Source organism: Anguilla rostrata, chromosome 5 (genome assembly GCF_018555375.3).
Source record: "Anguilla rostrata isolate EN2019 chromosome 5, ASM1855537v3, whole genome shotgun sequence".
Lineage (NCBI taxonomy): Eukaryota > Metazoa > Chordata > Actinopteri > Anguilliformes > Anguillidae > Anguilla > Anguilla rostrata.
The window spans coordinates 60180013-60205900 of record NC_057937.1 but is presented as its reverse complement, the minus strand read 5'-3'; the positions used below and the strand labels follow the sequence as shown (position 1 = coordinate 60205900).

Sequence of the window (25888 nt, the reverse complement as noted above, 5' to 3'; positions counted from 1 at the left end):
CCTGCTTCGCCACGGCAACAGAACTCTCAAGGCTTCAGCACGTGAAGCTCTGTCTTCAATGGCAGGAACTCTCAAGGCTTCAGCAAGTGAAGCATCGTCTGAGACGACAGGAACTCTCAAGGCTTCAGCACGTGAAGCTTTATCTTAGATGGCAGGAACTCTCAAGGCTTCAGCACGTGAAGCTTCGTCTAAGACGACAGGAACTCTCAAGGCTTCAGCACGTGAAGCTTCGTCTAAGACGACAGGAACTCTCAAGGCTTCAGCACGTGAAGCTTCGTCTAAGACGACAGGAACTCTCAAGGCTTCAGCACGTGAAGCTTCGTCTAAGATGGCAGGAGAACCTCAGGCCCGCACGGAAAAAGACCCTTTAGGACAGGGGTCTCAAACCCAAATCCTGTATTGTTTAATTTACGTGGTTGAAGAGTCTGCACACCTTGTTTCCAAGGCCTGAAAACCAGCTGCAGATTGAAAGGGCATCACAAAAGCCAGCAGGGCACTGTGGTCCTCCAGGTCTTGAGTTCGAGACTCCTGTTTTGGGCTGTGTGTAGCCAGGCTACATTCATCTTTCCCATAATGCAACACTAGAAAGACTAATTTTTCAATACAAACAAGGAATGCATATTTAGCAAAAGAAAAACAGTCTGACACATTAGAATACAACGGCAACCGTGATAATTTTCCTCCCGCTGATACTGAGAAAACACGCGCCAGATGTTCTTAAACAATTAATCAAATGAAATTGCGTGGAAAAAGCGAAAAGCAAATCATACATAATGAGATCCCCGACATATTTGTTCTTGTCGTTTAGAGCAGTTTGTTTTGCCCGGGCCTGTTTAGCGTTACTGGTGTGACCTGGGAACCCTCTGCTCGAGCTCTGAGGTCAATGAGCCGGGTGCACAAACGATGCATCAGACTGACTCCTGCTCATCTCAGCACTGAAAGAACCTGGGCGGGGGGGGGAGGGTCCATGGCAGCTCTCAATGGAAATGCCATACAGACCCAAACACACACACATTCTCTCTCGCTCTCACTCTCTCTGTCTCTGTGTCTCTCTCACACACACACACAGACATAGGTACAAACACACAATCACACCCACATACACATTCTCTCTCTCACACACACACACACACACACACACACACATCCTTTCCCTCACACACACACTCTCTCACACACCGCACACACTCTCTCTCTCTCTCTCACACACACACACACACACACACACACTCTCTCTCTTGCACACACACGCACACACACACTCTCTCTCTCTCACACACACACCACACACCTCTCTCTCTCTCACACACACACACAGGGCCTACTGGTGCGTGAGTGCCCAGCCCCCAGCCCCCCCCTCCCACTCTCCCATTCTGTGCCAGCTGGAGTGGCATCCTTGGGAATCTCCTGACAATGCCAAGGCTCGTAGCCGCCGCCACTCGAACCCGCGCCATGAATCCGGCCGCGGACCCGAGACGGATGCTGAATGGGACCCTTCAAGGGCCCCCGTCCCTGGCTTTGGGGTCGTGGGGTCCACTCCACCGTTCCCCCATCGGAGCCAGACAAAAAAACACTCGACTGACGACCGCTTGACTGGGAATTCTGTACCTCCTCTCCTCCCATTCATCCGTCCATTCATATGCCAGCCCTTCCTGTCCCAGACACTAGTCACCCAATCGCTTCTCTTCAGTTTTTTCGGGGATTATTTTTGGCTGGACCGCAACAGCGGGGCCAGCCCTACACACGTGAATGTCTGTGACTGAGTGAGTGATGAAGTTACACCATTGGTCGGCCGAGTTATGAAGTTACACCATTGGTCGGCCGAGTTATGAAGTGTGTTAGGTCCAGCCCTATACTAGGTTTTGACCTGGTCTTGTTTTGGTTTCTTTTGTCACCTGCTTTATCTGCCTTACACCTACAGCAGCTACGACATTACTGTGTGTGTCGCAGGATTAAATCAGCTCCTGAGCACTGTTTGAGAACATCTGGAGTAGAACGTCTCCGCCAACAAGAAAAATGTACCCGGTCGTCCAAGGTTGAGATCCACCCCAGTTAATCGCGGTGATTAACTGCTAATGGTGTTGATGTTATGACACATAAAACATAATTAGAGCTGTTAGTACGGTTTCAACACAACTCTGGACACTCACACACACAGAAAAACATAAATACCAAAGATACGATCAAAGTGTTAAGTCAAAAGAGATAAGAAAGTGAAATATAAGTGAAGAAATAAATAACTACATAGACAGCATACCAGAACCAGCTCAGAACACAGAGACTGTGTACCAAGTGCCGGCTACGCCCTAACATTATTTAGCCATGTGCGTTACATTTGGAAATATTTAAAGAGTAGGAAATTGCATCCATTCCTAGAGAAACGGTCGAAGATCAGCCGTCGTGTTAATAAAACAACAAATGCTACTTTCTCTGCGTGAGACAAAAGGTGTCGCATTTGTTGGGGTCAGAGTTCAGAGTTCAGAGGTCAGACGGAAACCCAGATCCGAATGGATCCCTGTGGGCCTTTCCTGTGCGAAAAGGGGGCGGGATCCATTTCCTTTTTTTTGTTTTTTTCGATTGATGGAGCACCAATCGGGTGACGCACAGCAGCCGTACCTCCGATTGGCTCAGAGGCCGCCGCCGGTCTGTCAGTAATACCTACGGGACCAGCTGGGGGGGCGTGCCCCGCGACCTTGCAGGACTCAAAAACAAAAATCCTCTCTTTGCAGGGCGCGTCCTTGTCTGGGGAAGAAAGCGCGATGACCGTCGGTGAGTCTGAGAGTGACCACGCCCCTCTCCCTCCTCTCCCCACGCCCCTCTCCCTCCTCTCCCCACCCCTCTCACTGCCCCTGTCCCTGCTGCCTGTCCCCACCTGTCTCCCCACCTCTCTCCCCGCCCCTCTCCCCACCCCTGTCCCCACCCCTCTTCCCTCCCCCCTATCCCCGCCCCTGTCTCTGGCCCTCTACCCACCCTTGTCCCCACCTCTCTCCCTTCCCCGCTTCTGTCTCTCCCCCTCCTCTCCCACCCTCTCCCACCCCTCTCCCTCCCTCTCCCTGCCCTTCTACCCCCACCCCTCCCCCGCCCTTCTCCCCTCCTCTCCCGCCCTGTCCCCACCCCTGCCCCTCCCTTCCCCCCTCTCCCACCCCTGTCCACCCCCTGTCCCCAGCCCTATCCCCGCCCCTGTCCCCGCCTCTGGCCCCGCCCTGTCCCTGCCCCCCCCTGCTCCCCTCCCCTGACCGTTCAGTTCAAAAAAACACAAGCTTTTTTTACGAAGCTTTTAAACTGACGTGTAAGGACTCACTGCAGAAGGCCCGGTGGCAAGAGGCCTCGAGATGCCGCCGTCGCCTACTAACCCCGATTCACCCCAGGCGCCGCCGTTGCTAAACTGCTTGTGAAATCTCTGTTATGGGCCCATTCACACTCACTGACAGAAACGGGCGCTACCCTGACCGAAAGCAGATGTTCCGCCTCTCTCGCGTAACCTAGAAACAGGAGTTCAGAGACGGGTTCTCCCGGTTCCATCATCGCACGGCTTGGCAAGGAGCGGCGCGTTTGGCAACACGGCGCACTTCATCATAACCTGCGTTCGTATTTCAGGCTTTAATGGTACGTTAGGCCTGGCGTGTTGTAATAACATATATATTAAGTAATAAATAATTGAGCAAACACCTTACAAATACTTTCCCTAATGCCCAAAAATATGAAAGGCCACAACTCTTAACACCACTTAAAACCTAACCTGAACTGACAGGTCTGTCAGATTATTGGGCAGAAGCCACGGTGTGCAGAATCGTTTCCATGAATAACGTTTTCATTCACGTACAGACTTCTGCCAAAGCTCCTACCTACACAGTGTACTTAAAAAAAAAACTAAAAAAAACTGGAATTCCAGAAATGAATCCGCAATCTGTCCGTGGCCATAAACTAACACAGCAAGCCATAAAAGCAGATATGTGCCACGAAGCATTAAAACATCAGTGCTGCAAAAAAAAAAAAAAAAAAAATTTTTTAAAACCTGCTACTAAACAGCTGGTCTGGGAATGACTGATATACAGTAGACCAGCAGAAGAGGAATCTTCCAGAAAGGAGGCTTCGTTTTCAAGGGGAAGCTGTACCTGAGAAGAAATGGGCCTTGAAGCCCTTCTTGGACACGGTGTTGTCGGATTTGAACTCGATCCTCATGTTGTTGTACTGGGAGGTGATGACCTCGGGCACTTCGGTCCCGCAGTACTTCCCGTGCAGCTTGGAGTCGGGCGACAGGCCGCTGCGCACTTCCACAAAGTCATATTTACACACCTGCGCTCGGGAAGAGAGGGAGGGAGAGAGGGAGGAAGAACGGGAGGGAGGGAGAGAGACAGAGAGAGAGAGAGAAAGCACACATCACACACATATCAAACGCACTGCAGATGAAGTGTCATTATTAGGCAATTAAGTGAACAATTAGTGCTGCCGATTGGCCAGACTGTCTTCACACCTGTCTCCCAGGTAAAGGGAGGGAGTAAAACCCAGCAGATCTCGGCCCTGGAGGACTGTGCTTGTGAGCATCGGGGCTCCAAAATGGCCGAGCCGCAGAGGAAGAGGCAGAGAGCGGGTTTAACGCCAGAGTTTGATCTCACTCACTTCGTTCCCCTCCAGCTCGAAGAACTCAAACTGCATGGAGATGCGGTACTGCGTGGGGGCCACCACCTGCCACACGCAGTTCTTATTGGGGGGGTACTCCTTGGGCCAGCCAGGGGTGGTGATGGTCCCGTTCAGCTTGGAGAGCAGGCCCCCACAGGCAGCTGGAACCAGAAACACGCCACGGACATGGGTTAGCGGAGAACTATCAATCAATCAATCAATCAATCAATCAATCAATCATGTATACACCAGGGTTATGGGTTAGCAGCGAACCATCAATCAATCAATCAATCAATCAGTCAATCATGTATACACCATCAATCAATCAATCAATTAAGAACAAACACATCAGCATTACGGTTAATGGAAAAAGGAACATTCCAGAATTACAGGGTTAAAATACAGTCAATACATCAGTTAAGCAGAAACACTGTGTGTATGTCTGTGTGTGTGCATGTGTCTGTGTGTGTGTGTGTGTGTGTGTGTGTGAGTGTGCGTGTGTATACGTGAGCGTGTGTGTGTGTGTATACGTGTGGGTGTGTGTGAGTGTGTGTGTGTATACGTGAGTGTGTGTGTGTGCGTGTGTGTGTAGCGGATGGTACCTTCACAGCTTTTCTTGTCGGGTGCGAGCTCATATCCAGGGTCACAGGCACACTTGAAGCTCCCCAGCGTGTTCACACATCTCTGCTCACATCCACCATTGTCCGGTTTGGCACACTCATCCTCCTCTGCAGAGAATGCACAGAGCCAATCAGAGCGCTCAGTTCAGAAAAACAACCAATCATCCTCCTCTGCAGATATTACACACAGCCAATCAGAGCACTCAGCTCAGAACAACAACCAATCATCCTCCTCTGCAGATATTACACACAGCCAATCAGAGCACTCAGCTCAGAACAACAACAAATCATCTTCCTCTGCAGAGTGCACAAAGCCAATCAGAACACTCAGCTCAGAACAATGACCAATCATCTTCCTCTGTGGGTGGTACACACAGCCAATCAGAGCACTCAAATCAAAACAATAACCAATCATCTCCCTCTGCAAAGAGTACACAGAGAGGCTGCTGGTTGATTGTAGTGTTGACTTTAAGGTGCTCTTATGGGTTTTTTAAGCTACCCGTGGACTTGCCCCCGACTATTTAAATGATCATTTAGTAACATATGTTCCTGTCATAGCTCTCAGATCCTCAGATTCCCTCCTATTGTCCATGCTTTAAGTTCATAAGCCCCCAGACTGTGGAACAAGCTTCCTTTGGATCTGAGAGCATCAGAATCTGTGGATGCTTTTAAAAGAAATCAGAATACCTACCTCTATACATGTGATTTTCCTTAGGAACCATTTCTCATTAACTTCATAATCTGAATTGTATTCACCATATTTTATAGTTCTCAGGATTTTTAGTCTATTGCATTGCTATTTTTTAAATACATTTTCCACTTTTTGCCTCTGTTTTTACCTCAGCCGTTTTGTTCTCTGCAAAGTGCACTGAATGGCACTATGTCTTCGAAATGCGATAAATAAATAAAGTTATTACTATTATATAATATTTTATCAAGTTGATTAGGGCACGGATGAGCCACTACTTTGTCTCAGAAAGATTGGATTCTTTTACAATGCAAATTGCGTTATTGGACAGAGTCCTGCTTTATCCCTCAAGCACCGGTCCCCTCTTACAGCCTACGCACTAATCAATCAGTGGCATCTGCCGAAGATTCTGCTGTCTTAAACCTTCCTTAATGACTCTGTCAGCAAAAGGATTTAGCGACGGCATTGTTCGAAACATAAGAATGAAGAATCGGCGTTTGCTCTGCTGCTTAAATTTAATAATTCCCTTCTTTCTTTGAGGGCAGGACCCAATACTAGCTATTGTCTGGAGCAATCTGGTGAAAGGAGCAGGGCAGGAGAAAGAATATCTTATCAACAGAAAATGCTATTAGCTGAAGATTATGTAAATGTCTGACAGTGAACCAACATCATTAGCTGTGAAGGAGAAATAATAGCTTGGGACAATAGTTATCATCCTGTTCTGATGATATAATTAAGAAATATATTACTGCCTAAAGCACATAAGGGGAAAATCATTTTTGTGCTAAGGAGTTTACCTTTGAAAAAGTTAGCAGCAAATCCGGCCTTGTTGACCGTTCCGTCTGAGACGAACTTCATCCACAGTTTATTTGAGGTAGATCGGATGTCTTCTGGTTTATCGTATCCACAGAATCGACCAATCAGAGGGCTGCCTTCTGCGTGCCCGTCCCGAACCTCCAAGTAGTCATAGGCACAGCTGTCATGTCTCTCAATCTGTCAGAAGAACACACAAAGAGATATATCACACATTACACACACACACACATGTACACACACAAAGGGATATATCACACATTACACACACACACATGCACACACACAAAGAGATATATCACACATTACACACACACACACACACACACACTCAAAGAGATATATCACACATTACACACACACACACACACGCACACACACAAAGAGATATATCACACATTACAGTGTGAGCAGTACCAAAGCACACAAGCATACACAGACATGTACACACACACACACGCACACACATACACGGCGCACACAAACACACATACACACACACACAAGCAGTCTTTCACCACTTCCAAAACACCACACATATTAACATAAATACAAGCACAAATGCACACACTCGGACACAGAAAACAAAACAAAGCATTTTCTGAAAAAAAAGAGTTTACAATAAAAATGGCTTCCAACTCATGACAGCAACAAAAGGAAACAAAAAAAGGTTCATGTCATTTTACGAGGCCATCATCACCAAATACAGCCAAGGACTTGGACTACGGTTAAAACCCTTAAAAATCCTTCTGAACCAAACTATGTAAAACATTTCATAAAACATAAATATGATAAACTCAGTACTGTTTAGGTCACCACTGGGGGTTACAGCCCAAAAGTAGATCCCGTAAAAATAAAAAATAAAAAAGTTGACAGGGAGCAGCATTTGTAAAGACGCAATGGAGCCCTATGGGACTTCATACGCTGCCTGGTCCCCTGGAACATGTGCTTTCTCAATTACAACACCAACAATGCCTAACGAAAACAAATGGCGGCCCGCTATTGTGGTGAGGATCTGGTCCAAGGCAAACAGGATTTGACAGATCACAGCGGCCCCTTCGCTGCCGGTCCTGTTTTCCCCAGGCCGGACGGCGTGACGTCGGGACCCAGCTGCGGCCGCCCGCCGCCCTTTCGGGAAACTTTTCGCTTTGAAGCGGCTCCTGCGGGTTCTCGCGCCGGAACAAACGAAGCGGCGGCGGCGGCGGCGGCCATCTTGGAGCTCCTCGCGCGACGCTAACCCGCGCTCGAGAGCGGGAGCCCCAGCGTCCGTTACGCATTAATGCGCATTGTGTGCAAGAGGGAAACGTATTTCCCTCCGGTCGGTTGTTTACCAGCGCGCAAGCCTCGCTAACACGCTCCACCAGCTCAAACCTGAAACGCATAGCGTACCGATTTTCACTGATCTCAAAAATTGGCTGCTGCTGCATTGAGAGTGGAGGGAATATTCAATCCAGACTTTTATGCTAATGAGGTTTTTTTTTTTTGCCTCACTTTTGAAGTGCAGGACTGACCTGGCCCAATTTCTTTGTTTCCCTGTAAAGCGTTTTTGTGCCAGTCTGTGAAAATCACTGCACAAATAAAACAGAATTGAACTGAATTCTGTTGCTATGCTATTTCATCCATGTGTAATTCACACATTCTTTTATTTATTTATTTATTTATTTATTTATTTCATTACAAGTAACCGAAATAGCTGCAGGGACAGCGGTCTATACCTTGTAACTGAAATAGGTTCAGAAACAGAGGTCTATACCTTGTAACTGAAATTGGTTCAGAAACAGAGGTCTATACCTTGTAACTGAAATTGGTTCAGAAACAGTGGTCTATACCTTGTAACTGAAATAGCTACAGGGTCAGCAGTGTATACCTCACTTAACAGAACAGCACCATCACCTGTGATGTCAGCAGACCACCCAACTATCCGTTCCCCAGTCTCCACGCCACACACCCACCGCTGTTACCCCTTCCCCCCCGCCCCCCGGTGTTACCCCTGCGGTCTCCACAGACGCTGTGGCACGTTTTAAACCGTGACATTTTCCAGCCCTGAGAAAAAGAACGCTATTCTTTTTTTTCCCTTCCTGGACTGAAATAAATTCAGGCAGTAACTCAGAAAGAAAGCGCTTTTTCCTCCAGGCCTGGTTTATTACTGGGTGCCACTCAATGGAGTGGTCCTTCCGCTTTGAACTTTGCCTCTGGAAGAGGAGAATATATTTCACACTTATTGCTCACACTCAATGGGACGGCCCCACAGAAGCACTCCTCCATGTCCCTGGGCCTGCCTCTGACCTCTATGCACCCAGAGCCCCAGAGAATCCCCAAAGCTGTATGCACCCCTCCCCTCCACCACAAATAATATGCAGAAAATATGTGTGGTTGTGTACATGCATGTTTATGCATACAGTATATATGTGTGCGTGTGTGTGTGTGTGTGTGTGTCTACGTGTGTGTGTGTGTGTGTGTGTCTACGTGTGTGTGTGCGTGCGTGCGTGTGTGTGTGTGTGTGTCTACGTGCGCGTGTGTGTGTGTGTGTGTGTGTGTGTGTGTGTGTGTGTGTGTCTGCTGTGCGGAGTCATGGTAAAAAATAAAAGCACTGTGTAAAGTGGCTCAGGAGTAATCAAGGGCCACATAACCCCCAGCTCCCGAGTCCCAGCCAGCTCCCGAAGAGAGAGCAGCGCTCGGGGTATTCACCTCGAAAGCCTGAAAGCTCAACCCCACACTGTAGTCCTCCGGCACGGTTATCTTCCACACGCACTCCTTGGACGGCCGGTAGTCGTCGGGGTAGTTCGGGGACTGGATCTGACCGGCGTCTTTGTGGATCTCGCCCCCACAGATGGCTGAAAAGGGATGGGGGGGTGGTGGGGGGGGAGGAGACAGATTTAAAATGGCTGCCGTGGCTCTGTCAGAAAAGGCCTCGTAAACCTGCCCCGTAGTTTAACTAGGAGTCAGGGTGGGAGACAATGAGGACAGGGGATTAAAAACAGTCCCCATTTCATTTGTGTAGAAAATAGGGAATTAGAGAAGCGTCAGACTACAACAAGACAGAACAAATGTTAAATCACCAGTGATGGATCAACATTGGAGTAATATGTACTCTGTTAGAGTTGAATTAACACTGCACGTTTTACTGTGTAGCTACAATGATAATATTATGATGATGATGATGAGTATGGTCATCAGTGCAATCAGCATAGCCACCATCATCATTTATCATTTTTATTACATCATTATTATTCAGTATTAGTAGTAACAGTGGTAATGGGGTAATAGTACTTTCAGTTGATAGGAGTATTTTATTCAGTTGATATATCTGGCTGACACCATCCCGGCTAACGCGAAATGTTCTCACAACATTACTAGAACGTTTTGTAAATGTTATAACATTGCCACTACATGGCAGCAACACCTTGAGAACGTTAAGCGTTAGCTGGGATGCTGTGCACAGTGGCGAATACAACATTAGACAATTAGCAGAAAAGAGTAACGTCTAATGTAAAATTTTCCAACCAAGATCATACCATACAAAACAAAACTACTACTATAAAAACTACAAAAACATCATAATGAGCTCTAAACTACACGTTAAGACTGGCAGTCAGACACTGAGAACTTCTGTATAAATGGAGCAATACAAAAAAAAATGACTTCCTTATTTCTGTTCATCTTCCTGTCACCTGTGAATGTAATTATGACTTGTAATAAATGTCATTATCACCTGTAATAACAGAGGCTGAGATTTAATCAGCACATGTCTTCGGCTTTGGCTAACAAACAAAAGGAAAAAAAATTTTTTCTCCACAAACACAGTTTTGCGATTTCAGCAATCACTAAAACTCGTTCTCATTTGTGATGAAAAGGTGTAACACGTGCATTGACTTGTGAGTCAAAGTTCAGGATTAAAAGTTAATTAAATACAGGCTTCAAACTCAAGTCCTGGAGGGCCGCTGTGTCTGCTGGTTTTTGATGTGTCACTGTGCTTAAGGGGCTCAGTTTAAGTCACTGATTGGCTAGAGAGTCTGCACACCTTGTGTGACAGGACTTGTGTTGATTGACAGGACATCACACAAAACCAGCAGAGACCGCGACCCTCCAGGACGGGAGTTTGAGACTGCTGGGATAGGGGGCGTGGCTTGCCGAGGATGGGCGTTACCTTCGTAAACGGCGGCGAATCCCTTCCCCACCCAGTTGCTGCTGCTGCGAAACTCCACCCACATGCGGCTGTCGGTGGAGGTGAGGACCTCAGGCACTTTGTCCCCACAGAATCGACCTGGAGGGAGGACAGAGAGGAGGAGATAAAGTCAAGTCAAGTCAAATTTTATTTATATAGCACAATTACACAGTTGACTTACAAAGTGCTTGAACAGATTTAAAACTTCAAAAATGAATATAAAACTAATAAAATATAAGAATAAAAGGAAACAATAAACATGGTAATAAAAGAAATGTATAGAAGATAAAAACAAGGTGACAAGCTCAGCTCGAATTAAATGCCACAGAGAAGAGGTGGGAATAAAGGGAGCTAGAGCAGGGCTTCTCAAAACCTGTGTAGCCTGGGGACCCCCTGTGTGTACTGGGGACCCCTCTGCATGTTGGGGACCCCCTCGGTATGCTGGGGACCCCCTCTGTATGTTGGGGACCGCTCTGTGCGCTGGTTTTCCTAGCAAACCACAACTGAAATTCCAGAAGCTGTTTATTTTGCCAATTAGATGCTTTCTGTGTTTTGAGGGATTATTCACCCTCTTTAACCTAATTATGTCATGCCATAAAGAATAAGTCCCATATTCACATTATGCTTATTGTGCTATACTGCAAACAATTAGACAAAAAGAGGTAAAATGTTTGAACTGGTCAAATTAAGGACTGAGGGGACTCAATAGGATCCTAACTGGTGAAAGTGTGGACACCTGGCCACTGAAACCAACCATTATGTAGATAATGAAGAAGTCAAAGAGAAAGCAAATGACAACTAGTCAAATCTGCATCGCGTTAACAACAAGTAAGGGAAAAAAAATGATGAAAGAACTTAAAACGCGTGTGATCGACGACCTTAATCGAGCGAGAGATTAGCTGTGAGAAGAATCAGCGTCATGGGGGGTCGGCCAGGTCAGCGAGTGTGAGAAGGGAAGCTTAGCGCCGTCCCGTGCAACCGGCCTTAATTCACGCTGAAACAACACCGCACATTCCTGTACATTGTCTCAAGCGCTCCCATGGCTACGGCCTCAAACTCAGCTCGTGAGAGGGTCGTGAGGTCTGAGGGTTTTTTTTCCACTTCAGCCTTCAGTCAGGAGCCAATTTAGGCCCCTGGAAAACAAGATGTGTGTGTGTGTGTGTGTGTGTGTGTGTGTGTGTGTGTGTGTGGACATTATCACTCAATGATCTAAATTAAGCACTTAAGTGCTTGAAACACTCCAAAAACCAGCAGACGCTGCAGGAGCTGGGATTGATGCTTTGGTGTCTTGGTGATATAAAAAGCCTCACTTTAGAAATACAAACTCAAAAATCTTAAGTAAAAGGTCAGTGTTAATGCGTATTGGTGAATGAATGCGTATTGGCATCCTTTGTGATAAATCTAATATGACATGAAAACAATTACATGTTCATTTTTAATCCAAGTTATTTGTACGACTAAACAATAGAGGGTTACAGATGGCAAAACACACACCAGCATAAACCAAATATGAATACATTTTTTTTACCTAGAAGTGGGGCTTTCCTCCAATACCCATCGCGGACCTCAATGTAGTCGTACCAGCACAGACTACTTTTGTACAAGTCCATCGTTGTGAAGTTGAGCACAATCTAAGAAACAAAATAATGAACACAATGTAATAAACAGGAGATGATTATGAATGACCAGGGCCTGTATTCACAAAGCATCTGAGAGCAGAAGCACTGACCTAGGATCCTTTCTTTCTCTCAAATCGAATCAATTTCATTTGTGTGGCCCTTTTCACGAAGATGCTTCACAGAGTAACAGAAAAAGAGCAAAAACCAGGCCCCCAAAAAGCAAGCACATTGAGGTTGGGACCAAACCCCCCAAATTATAAAACTCCCCGATGGGAAAAAATCTTCAGAAGACCTCGGCTGCAGAGGGGGAGCCCATCCTCCATCAGCCCTAATTTAGAATCCATTTGGGTTTCTGCTGACAATGGACAATGGAAGACAATGGACAAGGGGAACAACCAATCCTGGATCAGCAATGCCACACTGACACGCTTTAATACCGAGAGATGATTGGTCCAGGTTAAGTTTTCCTAACCGTATTCATTATGACCTGAAAGGCCACACTGAAGAGCCAAGATCCCCAACTCCTCCTCCTCCTCCTCTCTGAATACAAGGCCCCGAGGAGCCACGATTTCGCCACACATCATTTCAAAAGAGCAGCGCAGTCACCACGCCGTGACCCTTACTGTACAGGGATTACCCCATTCCGGGCAACCGACGATCGGAATTTCGGGTTTCGGAACGTCGGTGCCTGGCTAATCTCCGCCGGCGTTCGTCCACCCCGGTCGCCGTCTCTCTCTCTCTCTCTCTCTCTCTCTCCCTCTCCCTCTCTCTCTCTCTCTCTCTCCGGCGGTGGTCTCGCGGAACGGCCGCAGTTTTATCGCCCGCTAATCCGTTAGGCGACGTTTACGCTTACGCAACGGAACAAATCTCGCCAGAGCCGTTGGGCATGAAATACGTGCAGCGTGCCCGGGGAACTTCCCGCCATCGCGGTCTCATATTTCATCTGGATTTGGATTCCTCTCATCTCCCAAAACAGGGGCCCTTGCCAGGGCTACCCGAAAAAAAACGTCTTTGCCAAGTCATGGTTTTTTATGCCGAAAAAAACCTTTTTTGTTCATTACATGCTGAAATTAAAGGTTGGGGTTATGTACTCCGAAAAATTTAAAAAATTTTAAAAAAACCCCAGCTCAAGCCACTGCCTGCAGTAGTGTATGAAGCCTCGAGCCAAACTGAGGATAGGAGTAAGGTTGCAACCGAACGGCAGTGCGCGTCTTGCCGCCTAGAGGGCGACGTTGAGCAAAACACTGAAGCGTGGCGCGCAGGGAAATGATCGCAGCAAACCTGTCAGTCATGTGCTGCATGGGGCAAAAGTGCTCCTCCGAAAACTCCTGGGAAAATCTCATGCGCTGTACAACATTCCAAAGCGAAACAAACAATGGGGTTTGTTTCACTTTGGAATGTCATTTAAAAGTCATTTAGAAAATATTATAACATTGGGGGGGTGGCGGGGACAACGACTTGGAGCTTAACCAACATTTCTGTTGCACAGTGCGGACTTTACATGAACTAAAATAACCCCTCAAATGGAAACAATACCTGTCTTGTGATAGGGTAATAACGAGTCGGCGAGCTTTGTAATAAATAGAATCCCAAATTCCTGTCGACGGGACAGCAGAAGCATTGTGTGTGTGCGTGTGTGTGTGTGTGCGTGTGTGTGTGCGTGTGTGTGTGTGTGCGTGTGTGTGTGTGTGTGTATGTGTGTGCGTGTGTTTATGTGTGTGTGTATGTGTGTAGGTGTGTGTGGGTGTATGCTTGGGTGTGTATATGTGTGTGTGTGTGTGTGTGTGTGTGTGCGGGTGTGGGGGTGTATGCTTGTGTGTGTGTGCGTGTGTGTGTATGTGTGTAGGTGTGTGTGTGTGTGTGTGTGTCTGCGTATGTGTGTGTGTGTGTGTGTCTGCGTATGTGTGTGTGTGTGTGTGTGTGTGTCTGCGTATGTGTGTGTATGTGTGTGTGTGTATGTGTGTGCGCGTATGTGTGTGTGTGTTGTGTGTGCGTGTGTTTATGTGTGTGTGTATGTGTGTAGGTATGTGTGGTGTATGCTGGTGTGTGCTGGTGTGTGTGTGTCGTGTGTCCATGTAGGAAGGAGGTGTGTCTGCAGAGGTGTGTGAGGGGATGTCTGCCCGCTCTCCTGTGGCTCTATTAATCAGGCCATGAGCCGGTTTCCGCGGGGCGCCGCACCGAGCCGCCGCTGCCGCCAACAAACGCCAAAGACAGGCGGCCGCGCGCGGACAGCTTCCTGCCGGAGGAAGCAAACCGTAAACACTGAAGACAATAGAAAGCACTGAGTGCGCACGTTCCCCGGCGTGCACGTGTCCTCGTAGCGCAGCCCGCTAGCGCTGTGGGGACCGTCCAGGGGACAACTCCTTAAAAAAATGAGAGTAGACATTAAAAAAACGGGGGTGTTGCGTGAGACGAGAGAAACGCTGTGTCTCCGATCGCACCAGCAGGGCCAGGAGTGATGGCGAAGGGTTATTGGATGCAAGCGGAGATGAAATCGTTTGGGGATGGGGGGGAGGAACAGAACAAAAAGAAAAAAAGCAGAAAAGTGTTCTGCAACACTCTGCAGATTTGTGGAGCCGACGGGACGAGACACAACCCCCCCCCACCCCCACCCCGCCCGCTCGCCCGCCCCAGGTTGAAGGGGACAGCCTGGCCCCCAGGTCCCACGGGAAGGCAATCGATGGGAGCGTGTCAGCACCCGCTCGGTCCGTTATTGGCTACGTCGGCGCTTTTCTCCCCCCACCCCCCCCCCACCATCCTCGTGGGGGCCCGTGAATGCCGATAGCCTGCAGGTCTGGCCCGGGACGGGACAGCGGAGGGTCAATGAGAACGTGCCGTTTTTAGCTCCCCCCCCCCCACGCACGCCCCCCTCGGACACGGCCCCCGTGAGCCAGAGCCAGGATCCAGGGCCGAGGAGAAGTCCCACCTCAGGTTTCGCAACAGCGTTCCGGAGGGTGTAGGGGGTGTGGGGGGGGGAAAGAACAGTAGATTTACACCGTACGGATCTGGAGGCCATTTCCATCTTTCACAATGGCTGTACCGCGGTGGGGGGGGGGGGCATTTAGCTTGTAATAAAAATGCCACACATTGGCAAAGATTTCACCAATAGCTTTTAATTTCTTTTTTTTTTCCAAAACATTTATTTCTCAAGACCAGGCAATTATATCCACCCTTTAGTCTGGTTTGTTCCTTTTCTTTTAAGAGCAAGTTGTTGGATGGAAGAACTAAGAAGTGGGATTACTGAACAGCAAATGACAATGCATTGCCTCAAGTGACTTCCCAGGTTTTTCTCCCCAAAACTACATTTCCCATGTCCCTTCCATCTTTCTATCCCTGCATTTTTTAAAAGGGATATTTCACCCTCTAATTACACAAGTAATTTTGTGGAGTCTACCCCATTATATTTGCATAGCATAAATAAATACAAGCAACATCAGATGCTCTTGTGGCTCTCAATTCACTCCCATTTATTTTTGGTACCTCACTGAAATGGCGAAAAGATGGCCAGGAAAAATAGGACAAGTGGTCAGTTTTCATTTTAGCAAATGTGGCTGTGAATCAGCCTGGATTTCACTGTTCACGGGCACGGAGTACAAACGACTGCTTGCTTACCTTCTCTCCCGGAGTTACCGATACTCTCCAAACACAGTGTGTGTACGATGGGTAGCCATTGGGATATCCCGGAGATGAAAAATTACCCATAGACTCCTGTAGCGTCTCTCCACAAGCTGTATGTAAACAAAAAAGAAATCACTGATAAACCGAGTAAACAATTACATGGTTAAATAAACTTTGTTTATTACATGGTTATATTTTTGTAATAACAATGTTATAATCACAATGTAACAATGATTATAACATTATAACATGACTACACACTGTCTAGCCCAAGTTTTGCTTCAGGACTGTATTTCCCATCACAGGGTTTTTCATCAATGTATTAATTGTTTTAGGGGCACATCAGCGAAGCGTACTTTCCTAGAAAACTGCAGTTATCTTGTCAGAGCCACAGAAGTCTACACAACTGCTCACTGAAATAATGTGTGTGAGCTGTCAAGAAAATCAGGGCAAGGTCCACATCACCCCATTTCACACCCCAGTTTCCAAAGACAATGAACTTTCTCATGTTAAAATAATTAGGGGTTGACTAGCGCTTGGTGTCTCAGTAAAATTGGTCTTTGGCTGATCTGAATTGTTTGGCTGAGTAAAATGCACTCTAGCATGCCGTTGTTAACTCTAAGGTCAGTCTATCCCAGTGGGGGAAGGCTGTGTATCTTACATTACATTACATTACAGGCATTTGGCAGACGCCCTTATCCAGAGCGACGTACAACAAAGTGTATAACCATAACCAGGAACAAGTAAGACGAAAACCCTAGAGAGAAGTACCGGTCCAAGTGCAGGGAACAACCGCATAGTTCAACTTGGACCCTGAAGGTTAAACTGATTAACGCTAACACAACGAGAACGGCAACAACACGGTCTATGGAAAAAATACAAGCAGTGGTTAAGACAGTTAATGCACCTAAGTCACCTACGAAACAGCTGCCTAGTTACAACCCTAAGCTTACAGTCATTTACAGGGGGGTAGGGAGGGATGGGGAGAGGTGCAGCCTGAAGAGGTGAGTCTTCAGTCGTCGCTTGAAATGGGTCAGTGTCTCAGCTGTTCTGACCTCCACGGGGAGGTCGTTCCACCATCGTGGGGCCAGGAACAATCTCCAGTAAATATCTATGGTCTTTGTTCCTTCTTAGCACACGTTTCAGACAAGAAAGCATTTCCCCGAGTTCATTTTGCAGTAGGTGTTGACTTTGTCTACCTACTTTCAAGCTCCAATTAGACATGCAGGTTAGATGCTAAATGTGTCAGGCTGCCCTTTATGGCCTGTCAGACCTGTCAATCACAGCTCCGGGGGTGGGTGGGATATAGATTAGTGGAGCACAGTATCCTGCTGAGAGCTCAGTTCTGCCAGCCTTTTCTCTCCCATTACGGTTTGCACTGTGGTTCACGTGCCAACTTTTACACCCTCACTAACCACCCCACTCCCCCCTCCAAAAAAAAATCAAGTGTGAGGTCACTGTCTCAAAATGCAACCTGAGACCCCTCTAGGGTTTGGGGTTCAGAGGCACATCGAGTCAGCCAATTCAGGAAAAGCGTCTTGAGTTTCATTTTTATGAATGGGATCGCTCCCATTCTGCTCTATGGGGGGATTTGCCAGTTGATTGACTTATTCTCAGTTCAGTTCCTGACCTGGCCGAATTGAAATGGGATCCTGCCCCACCCCCAGCCCTACCGCCCCCCCCCAGCACGAATCACAGGCTGGGGTCGCACACCGCAGAGTCTCAGCTGATCAGATCGGGCCTTACATACTGTACAAGCGCTGACGAGCGGAACCTTTCCACACGCGCGAGCGTGAATGATGTCATCCAGCGCTAAACCCGTTAAAACAGACCACCACCCCCCCACCCCCCACCCCAAACGCCTGGAAAGGGGGGTTAATTCCAACACGGGACATTCCTGCGTCAGGGCGCGTAAGGCTCTCACACGGAGCCAGGGCCTCGTGCTGTATCACATGGGGGGGGGTCACGCAATGACAGCCTATCTCCCGGACGACGAGCGGAACACCGCGTTCCCGCGACCACGCGACGGGAGGAGCACGCGAAAGGGCCGCCAACTGCCCGTCCCCCACGCGAGCGTTCCCCGAGGGCTCAGACTAAACCGGGGGCTTGATCCTTCCGAGCTCCTGCGCACCTGGAGAAAAACGCCCTCAGTCTGTCCTCAGAAATGAAATAAAAGCATACGGAAATCGCACAACAACGACGGAGCAGTAATATACAAATGAACTCAGTTTACGCACACAGTACTACAGGAGAGCCAATGACTGTTTTATGCCAGCAGTACCAGTGACCGGAGAAGCAGCAAGTGCTCGTTGTGCTGAGGCAGCGCACAGAGCCGGTGCATTAGCCCGGCAGTTGTGCTGGCTTCTCGTTAGCCTGCCACTCGTGCTGGCTGCCCGTTAGCTTGGCGCTCGTTCTGGCTGCCCGTTAGCCTGGCGCTCGCGCTGGCTGCGCCTGGCTGTTGCGATGGATGCCCGTTAGCCTGGCTGTCACGCTGGCTGCCCGTTAGCCTGGCTGTCACGGTGGCTGCCCGTTAGCCTGGCTGTCACGCTGGCTGCCCGTTAGCCTGCCGCTCACGCTGGCTGCCCGTTAGCCTGCCGCTCACGCTGGCTGCCCGTTAGCCTGGCGCTCGCTCTGGCTGCCCGTTAGCCTGGCGCTCGCGTCTGCGGGCCTGGCTGTTGCCCGATAGGATGCCGTTAGCGCGTGCTGTTGGTGGAGCCGTTGCAGGCGGCTTGCCGCGTGGCTGCCCGTTAGCCTGGCTGTCGCGCTGGCTGCTCGTTAGCCTGCCACTCGCGCTGGCTGCCCGTTAGCCTGGCTCTCGCGCTGGCTGCCCGTTAGCCTGGCTGTCGCGCTGGCTGCCCATTAGCCTGGCTGTCGCACTGGCTGCTCGTTAGCCTGGCTGTCGCGCTGGCTGCCCGTTAGCCTGGCGCTCGCGCTGGCTGCCCGTTAGCCTGGCTGTCGCGCTGGCTGCCCGTTAGCCTGGCTGTCGCACTGGCTGCTCGTTAGCCTGGCTGTCGCGCTGGCTGCCCGTTAGCCTGGCGCTCGCGCTGGCTGCCCGTTAGCCTGGCGCTCACGCTGGCCGCCTGTTAGCCTGGCGCACGCGCTGGCTGCCCGTTAGCCTGGCTGTTGCGCTGCCTGCCCGTTAGCCTGGTGGTTGTGCTGGCTGCATGTTTTCCCAGTGGTCGAACAGCAGCTCTTTCGCCTGGCTGTTGCGCTGGCTGCTCGTTAGCTTAGCGGTCGCGCTGGCTGTACATTAGCCCCGCTGTCGTGTCTCGGGAGCAGAGCTGCCACCCCTCCTGCCGGGCCGTGCTCGCGACGGACGCCGCGAGGGGAGAAGCTCTGTCGCGTCGCTGCACTCGCCCCCGCCCTGAAGCGCTCGGGGGCGACGACTGTCAGACAAGATGGCCGTCCCGCGTGGCCACTCGTGACCTTCTCTCGTAAGGACAACTCCGGTCACAAAAAAACGTTCCCCGGTCCGCTCGGAAAAGCCGCTCGCGGCCCGTCGCTGTTCAGATGCCTCAAACGCTTTTCATTTTTTCCCGGTCCTTCAGGAAATTGTTCTTTTTTATCTGTAAAATATCCCAGTCTTCTGCGTAGCCAGCATTCAGTTCAATTCAGCACTAATCACTCATTTGGAGCACTGGGTGCATTGGAATGTGTTTTTTTAATGCCATAATAACCTCACCAGGCAGTTGTTCAGTTGGTCTTGTGAGCAGCGAACACGGAGAGGTTATCACAACACCGATTACGACACACACCACGAGCCCAGTGACGTACGCGCGCACACACAGCGCCCCGCCAATCATGCCACCTGCTCGGCTCATAGGCCTGAAGGCCGCCCCGTGCGTAACCGTTCCCATGACGATTGTACTAATGACCGATAACAGATGACATCACCTTTGCTCCAATGCCATTCTGCGCCAAGAGCGTCAAGGAGAGGAGGACGGGGGGGGAGAGAGGGACGGACGGACGGACAGACTGACACGGCCAGGCGCTGTAATCAGCGTGTCCGGCAGCCCCACCTCCCCCCCAACCCCACCCCCCACCCCCCCCGAAAGAAAGTGAGATCATCCGCAGAGCTGTCAACACGCCCGCCTCATTCCCCGAAGCAGGCGTTCCCAGAATTCCCGCTCCCCGAACGCCTCCCGGGCTTGCTCGTGCGTCCGAGCGCGGCGGAGCTGACTGACAGGGCGGACACCGTCTCCCCCCGGCGACCCGAGTGTGAGCGCGTGGACCCCGCCCGCCCGCCCGCCATGACGTCATCAGCGGAATGATTTATCCTGACGGCCCGCCCACTGAACGCAGCGGGACCTCGTCACCGCGGGAACGCCGCGGCAACAAGGGGGGGGGTCTGCGGGTCGCCGTCCGCCCCTCGGCTGAACCCCAGAACCCCAAAACCACAGAGCGTTTAAAATAGGGGTGTCCCAGCCCCATGCCTCCCAAACATGGACAGGAGCTTTCAAAATAAAGTCTGAACTGCAGCTTTTTCTAAATCTCTGGCCCCAGTCTAGCTGAAGCTGTAATAATTTTTCTCTGACATTGAAAATTTGTCCCACGGACAGACAGAGAAGGGCTGGGGGCAAGTTCAGGATTTTGTTCTATTTCAGCTGAAAAACAACTCATTCAGCTAATAAACTAGCTCTTGGTCTTCAATCAAGATTTGAATAAATTTGAATAAAATTTGAATAACTCAGACATTTTAGCACCGGGCTAGAAACAAACCTGCACCCACAGCAGCCCTTCAGATTGGACAGCCCTGATTTAACATGATTTAGACCGCAGCCTTGGTCCTAAAGAGCTCCAGAGTTTGGACTGAATCATCCCCCCCCCACTTGCATTATTGAGGAAGAGCATTCTTTTTGGTTATTTTGAGGAGAAACAAAACCCGCAGGATGACTCACTTGTACGATAACACCTCTGAAACTCCTGAGTGCCCGGGATCTTAGTTGAGAAAATGGACAAGTAGGGGCTGAATGCACGCAAGTGTCTGCTTAAATAAGGCGGCTTAAATCAGGCGGTCAGCAACCATGGTCCTGGAGAGCCGCAGGGTCTGCTGACTTCCGCCATTACTCATCACTTAACGGACTGATTAAAGTAGTCAATTAACACTGTCTCAGCTAGCTACCTGAGCTGCAGTTAATATCACAGGGCTACAGCGCTACAAGGCTAGCGCAACAGGGGGAGGCGTCACCGTGGCCTGTCAAACAGCAGGGGGCGCTAACGTGCAACATGTCAGGGGATGCTCTGGAGACTGAAACCCTCCCGCTGTGGGCGGGGACGCGCCGTGGTGGACCGCCAGGCACGTTCAGCAAACGGCGCGGTCAGGGTTCGAGTCCAGGCCGCAAGGCTACGTCAGTGCACGAGGGCTAAAGCTTTGGCTAGAATCACAGTCATTAACGGCATTACGCGGCGTTTTTACTGATCCGCAGCTTGACGGGAAAAGAAATCTCTAACTGTAGCACCTCAGCTTTGTCACCGACACTATTGCTCTGCTAAAGCGTGACCAATCGTCCCTTTTAGTGAATTTCATTCAACAATCCGATTTGAAAAGCCCTAAATCTCCATACTCCAGTTAAAGGAATGAATGTGCTTCTGTGTGTTTGTGTCTCTCTCTTTCTCCCCTCTTCTCTTTCTCCCTCTCTCTCTCTCTCTCCCTCCCTCTCCCCGCTAATTCCATATTCCAAATGCTTCATTTACCCAGATCTGAAGGGAGGTCACGGGCAGCCAGCTAACGCTAAACTCCGGCTAACGCTAACTCCAGCTTAAGCTCTAAGCTCCTTGCTGGGAGCGTTAAGTAGAGAGAGTAAAAAACACACAGGCACGCGGTAACACACAAGTGCACCGCCGCACACGTAGCGTAGCGTAGCATAGCATAGCACAGTGTAGCATAGCACAGCGTAGCGTAGCAGTAGCGGTAGCGGTACCTGGGCATCGGTACAGCTTCCTGGCCTGCGCGATGTCCCCTTTGCTCAGCCTTGTCCGCTGACCAATGGCAGGCCGTATTCCGTTGTCGTCGCGGGAGGGCAGAATGGTATCCAGGAACATGCCCCTGGTGGACAGGAAATGGAAACGGGACTCAGTGACCCTGTGACCCCCGTGATCTGAGCATTAATGTGCTGGCCACAAATCCACCCTTAAAATACATTTGCTTTTTAGATACCTGAGAATTTTCTAATTAAGCACCTTTTAATCCACAGATTATAGGGAAAAGAGCCAGGTGTGGCACACAGACAGAGTGAAAAGACAGAGGTTATTTTTCCTATGGCAGGCCGCTGCAGTCGGGGGTGGGGCGGGCACACGGACAATCGGGACTGACTAACCTGGAGAAGGTGTTCCTGGCGTAGTGCATGATGCTGTCGAAGTCGTACGGCTCCCCCAGGGAGTTCACCTCCCCCGGCTCCATCTTAAGGAAGTTGTATTCCTGTCCTATCAGCAAGGTACACACACAGAGGCTGATTAATCACCCAGTAAGTGTGTGTGTGTGTGTGTGTGTGTGTGTGTGGGTGTGCATGCATGTGTGTGTGTTTGTGTATGTGTGTGTGCGTGTGTGTTTGAGTGTGTGTGTGTGTGTATGTCTGTGTGTATATGACTGTGTGCGTGTGTGCATGGGTTTATGCCTGTGTGGTTTTCCTAACTTCTAATTCCCAGTTTCAAAACTGCCATATTTATTCTGTTACTTTATTAAGCTCCCCACATTCTATGTTGAAAACCTTATTCAGTTCCTCCCTCCAATTCCCCCAGATTATGTTTTTTTATTTAGACTCAAACACAGAGCCAACATTGTCCTTATGAAATCAGCTTTCCAAAAGAAAAGCTTGTGCTGGTCAGTAGTCTTGCTAGATTTAAGCAGGAGTGGAAAAAGGCTTTCTCACACAAGAGGCATTACCCAGAATTCAGTGCCAGACAGAACACTTTCCCGCTGTGTGAAATGCAATGCCCAACATGATAGCTTTTCCCCATTCATTACAACAAATACCTGGAATAATAATAAACCCTCAAATTAATTTCCTGTCTACCTCAGGGACGGGATAACAGGACATCTGACAGGTGAGTAATTTCGACAGGTGAGGAGATAGGGGGGGCGCGATAGTACCTGGCTGAATGTTGTCCCGTATGATGGTCACGTGATCGTCCCGGTCCGGCCGCGTGTGCTCGTGCCAGAAGCCGATCACGTGACCCAGCTCGTGGACGACGATGCCGAACTTGTCGCAGTTCTTCCCGATGGAGATGGCCTGAGGTCCGTTGCCCCTCCTGCCCACGTAAGAGCAGCACCTGTCACACACCGAGAGAGGGGGCGTGTCTGGAAGTGGCGCTGGTGGGCCAGCAGGGGGCAATCTTCCCTCTGGTCGAATGAACCCCAATGCCCAAGTGCAGTGACAGGGGACACTGTGCTGTAGGAAATGCTGTCTTTCCGATGAGACGTTAAAAAACCTCGCTGTGGTCATTAAAGACACCATGACACTTTTCGCAAAGAGTAGGGGGTTCCCCGGTGTCCTGGCTAAATTCCCAACCTGGCTCTCTCAAACTTGCCACCTAATCATCCCCTGATTTAATTGGCTAAAAAATGTTCTCTCCCATTCCACCTTAGCTAATGTGTGGTGAGCGCCTTGGCACAAAATGGCTGCCGTGCATCACCCAGGTGGGTGCTACACATTGGTGGTGGATGAGGTGAGTTCCCACTCATCACTGTAAAGCACTTTGAGCATTTGGAAAAGTGCTCTATAAATGCAATGATTCATTATATTTTCTTGCCTCTCAGACTGCACCACATCATTACAAAGGAAAGAGGTGAGGGGAGATGGTCCCTTGCATTGTTACCTCCAGAGTGGGGATATGAGGAGACCTAGGGTCTAAAGGCAGGAACCAATAATCATTTACTTCTGACTGGTTGTCAGGCAAAGTCCAATCACCCTGGTAACAGCACTTGAGCCCAAAGGAAAAAACAAAAAGCTGGAAAAACAGGACGTTTCATTCAATGTAGCCGGAAAACTCTTGAGTATCGTAGTGCGAAAAGCTTCTGGCCTTCCCTAAGGCCTTTACACAACATTGAGTGCTTTTTTAAAATTCTACTCTTCTGATGAAAACGGAGGGGGAAGAGGCCAGCAGCAAATGTGCTGGGGCAGGGGGCGGGGTTTGGCATTTATGACATCATTCTCAAGCAAGGCGCTCAGGCACGCGCTATTGGCCACCTGACATCATTAGCTATAAACCATGTTCATCTTCCTCCAAGAAAATCACCAAAGATGTTTGTTTTGCAATTTTATTTTTTAAAACATTAAAAACATTTTCCTGTGACTGATGACAGCTTGTTTACCAGGTCTGAGCCAGTTTTTAATGTAAAACACACAGTGGAAGAGAGAACCATTGGCTGGGGGCTAGACACCACTCACTATTATAATACAATATTTTCACACAGAGAGTTATTGTAATGTGGAGCAGCTTGCCAGGTCATGTAGTAGAGGACCAGACCATTATTTATGCAGTGCTGGATAATATTTACTACTCGAAGGTAAACGGTGAGCACTAGGTAGCCTTTTGTAGTACGAAAATGGAAAGCATTGTTTGAAGGAATGGCCTGTTCTCATAATTATGTTAACATGTTTATGTTAATATGCTCTGATATATATATATATATATATGCTTTACATTTTTAATGTTGTATACATTTTTTATTTAGCTAATATTACACATGCATTCTGTGTTGCTCTGGTATATTTCTGAACTCTGGGACTACAGAATGAGTCATTTTTATATTTAAAAAAATTAATGAGCCGCTTGTGGGTAGAACCTAACAACTATATCTGTGCAGGTAAAATAAAAAATGTAAAAAAAAAAAAAACTTAGCTGCAGATATAAACACCTTCACTGGAACACCCCATATTACAAAGGGCTCCAACGTTACATTTACACATAGAAAATGAGGAAGAGAAATTCACAAGAAAAAATGGTGCGGGGAAAAAAACAAAAACAAAACAGCAACCAAACGAAAAGGCTGGGGATGCCTGTGAGAGTGTGCAGATAGGGCTGGGGGGGGGATGGGGGAGGTATGGGGGAGGGGGGTTCCTTAACGGTTCCCAGCAGCATGCAAAGCTGCTTAACGTCAGCCTGTTAACGCCAGACCCCTTCGCACCTGAGCCCTGTGCTGTATATCCCCTTAAGCTCGCGGGACCCCTCGCAGTTCCCGAAAAGCGTGACGGGGTCGCGCGCACCGCCAGAGGGCCCGTCCCGCTGCAGGAGCGGCCCCCCCCCCCCGCCGGATTTAGGGAGAGCCTGAGCTCTCATACTGCGCCATTTTGTTTTTCTGTTCTGTTTTGTTAGTTTTGTTAGAAACGTGTGTCACCACCACCAGGATGAGGTCACCACCTTCGAGCAATACGGTGCCGCCACTTAAAATGGCGGATCAAAGAAGCGCGCGGGTTCTTGCCACTGTTAAAGTCAGCTACTCGTCACGTTTCTTTTCATGTTTCCTTTTCTTTTTTGTTGCGGTTTTTCTTTTGTTTTTCTTGCCTACCGCTGCGGTGGCTTTTTCTTCTCCGCTCTCTAACTACTTCGTCATTCATGTGGTGCTAGAGTAAACAGTTTGCATGAACCTGCAAATTATCAACTCTGATGTGGTTCTACAGCAAGCAGCTTGCATGAACCTACAAACTATGAACTCTGATACAGCATATATTACACTGGTAAAGCACATGTGATCCTTATTGGAATTGGTTACAGAGCCCAATAAAGACTACATAAATGCCTATGC

General features: G+C 49.0%; 1 protein-coding gene across 5 annotated transcripts in view; it reads right to left on the bottom strand.

The window, feature by feature from the left end:
• Positions 1–25888, bottom strand: part of tll1 (tolloid-like 1) — a 77410-nt gene that overhangs the window by 14919 nt on the left and 36603 nt on the right. For all 5 annotated transcript variants that reach the window (XM_064337500.1, XM_064337502.1, XM_064337503.1 and 2 more), the window contains 11 exons: positions 23234–23412; positions 22461–22566; positions 22065–22189; positions 16138–16253; positions 12435–12537; positions 10889–11005; positions 9430–9575; positions 6726–6921; positions 5223–5348; positions 4621–4781; positions 4116–4296 (listed from right to left, as the gene is read on the bottom strand). In XM_064337500.1, coding sequence (XP_064193570.1) covers positions 4116–4296; positions 4621–4781; positions 5223–5348; positions 6726–6921; positions 9430–9575; positions 10889–11005; positions 12435–12537; positions 16138–16253; positions 22065–22189; positions 22461–22566; positions 23234–23412 — 1556 coding nt within the window. The remainder of the gene's footprint in view (positions 1–4115; positions 4297–4620; positions 4782–5222; positions 5349–6725; positions 6922–9429; positions 9576–10888; positions 11006–12434; positions 12538–16137; positions 16254–22064; positions 22190–22460; positions 22567–23233; positions 23413–25888) is intronic.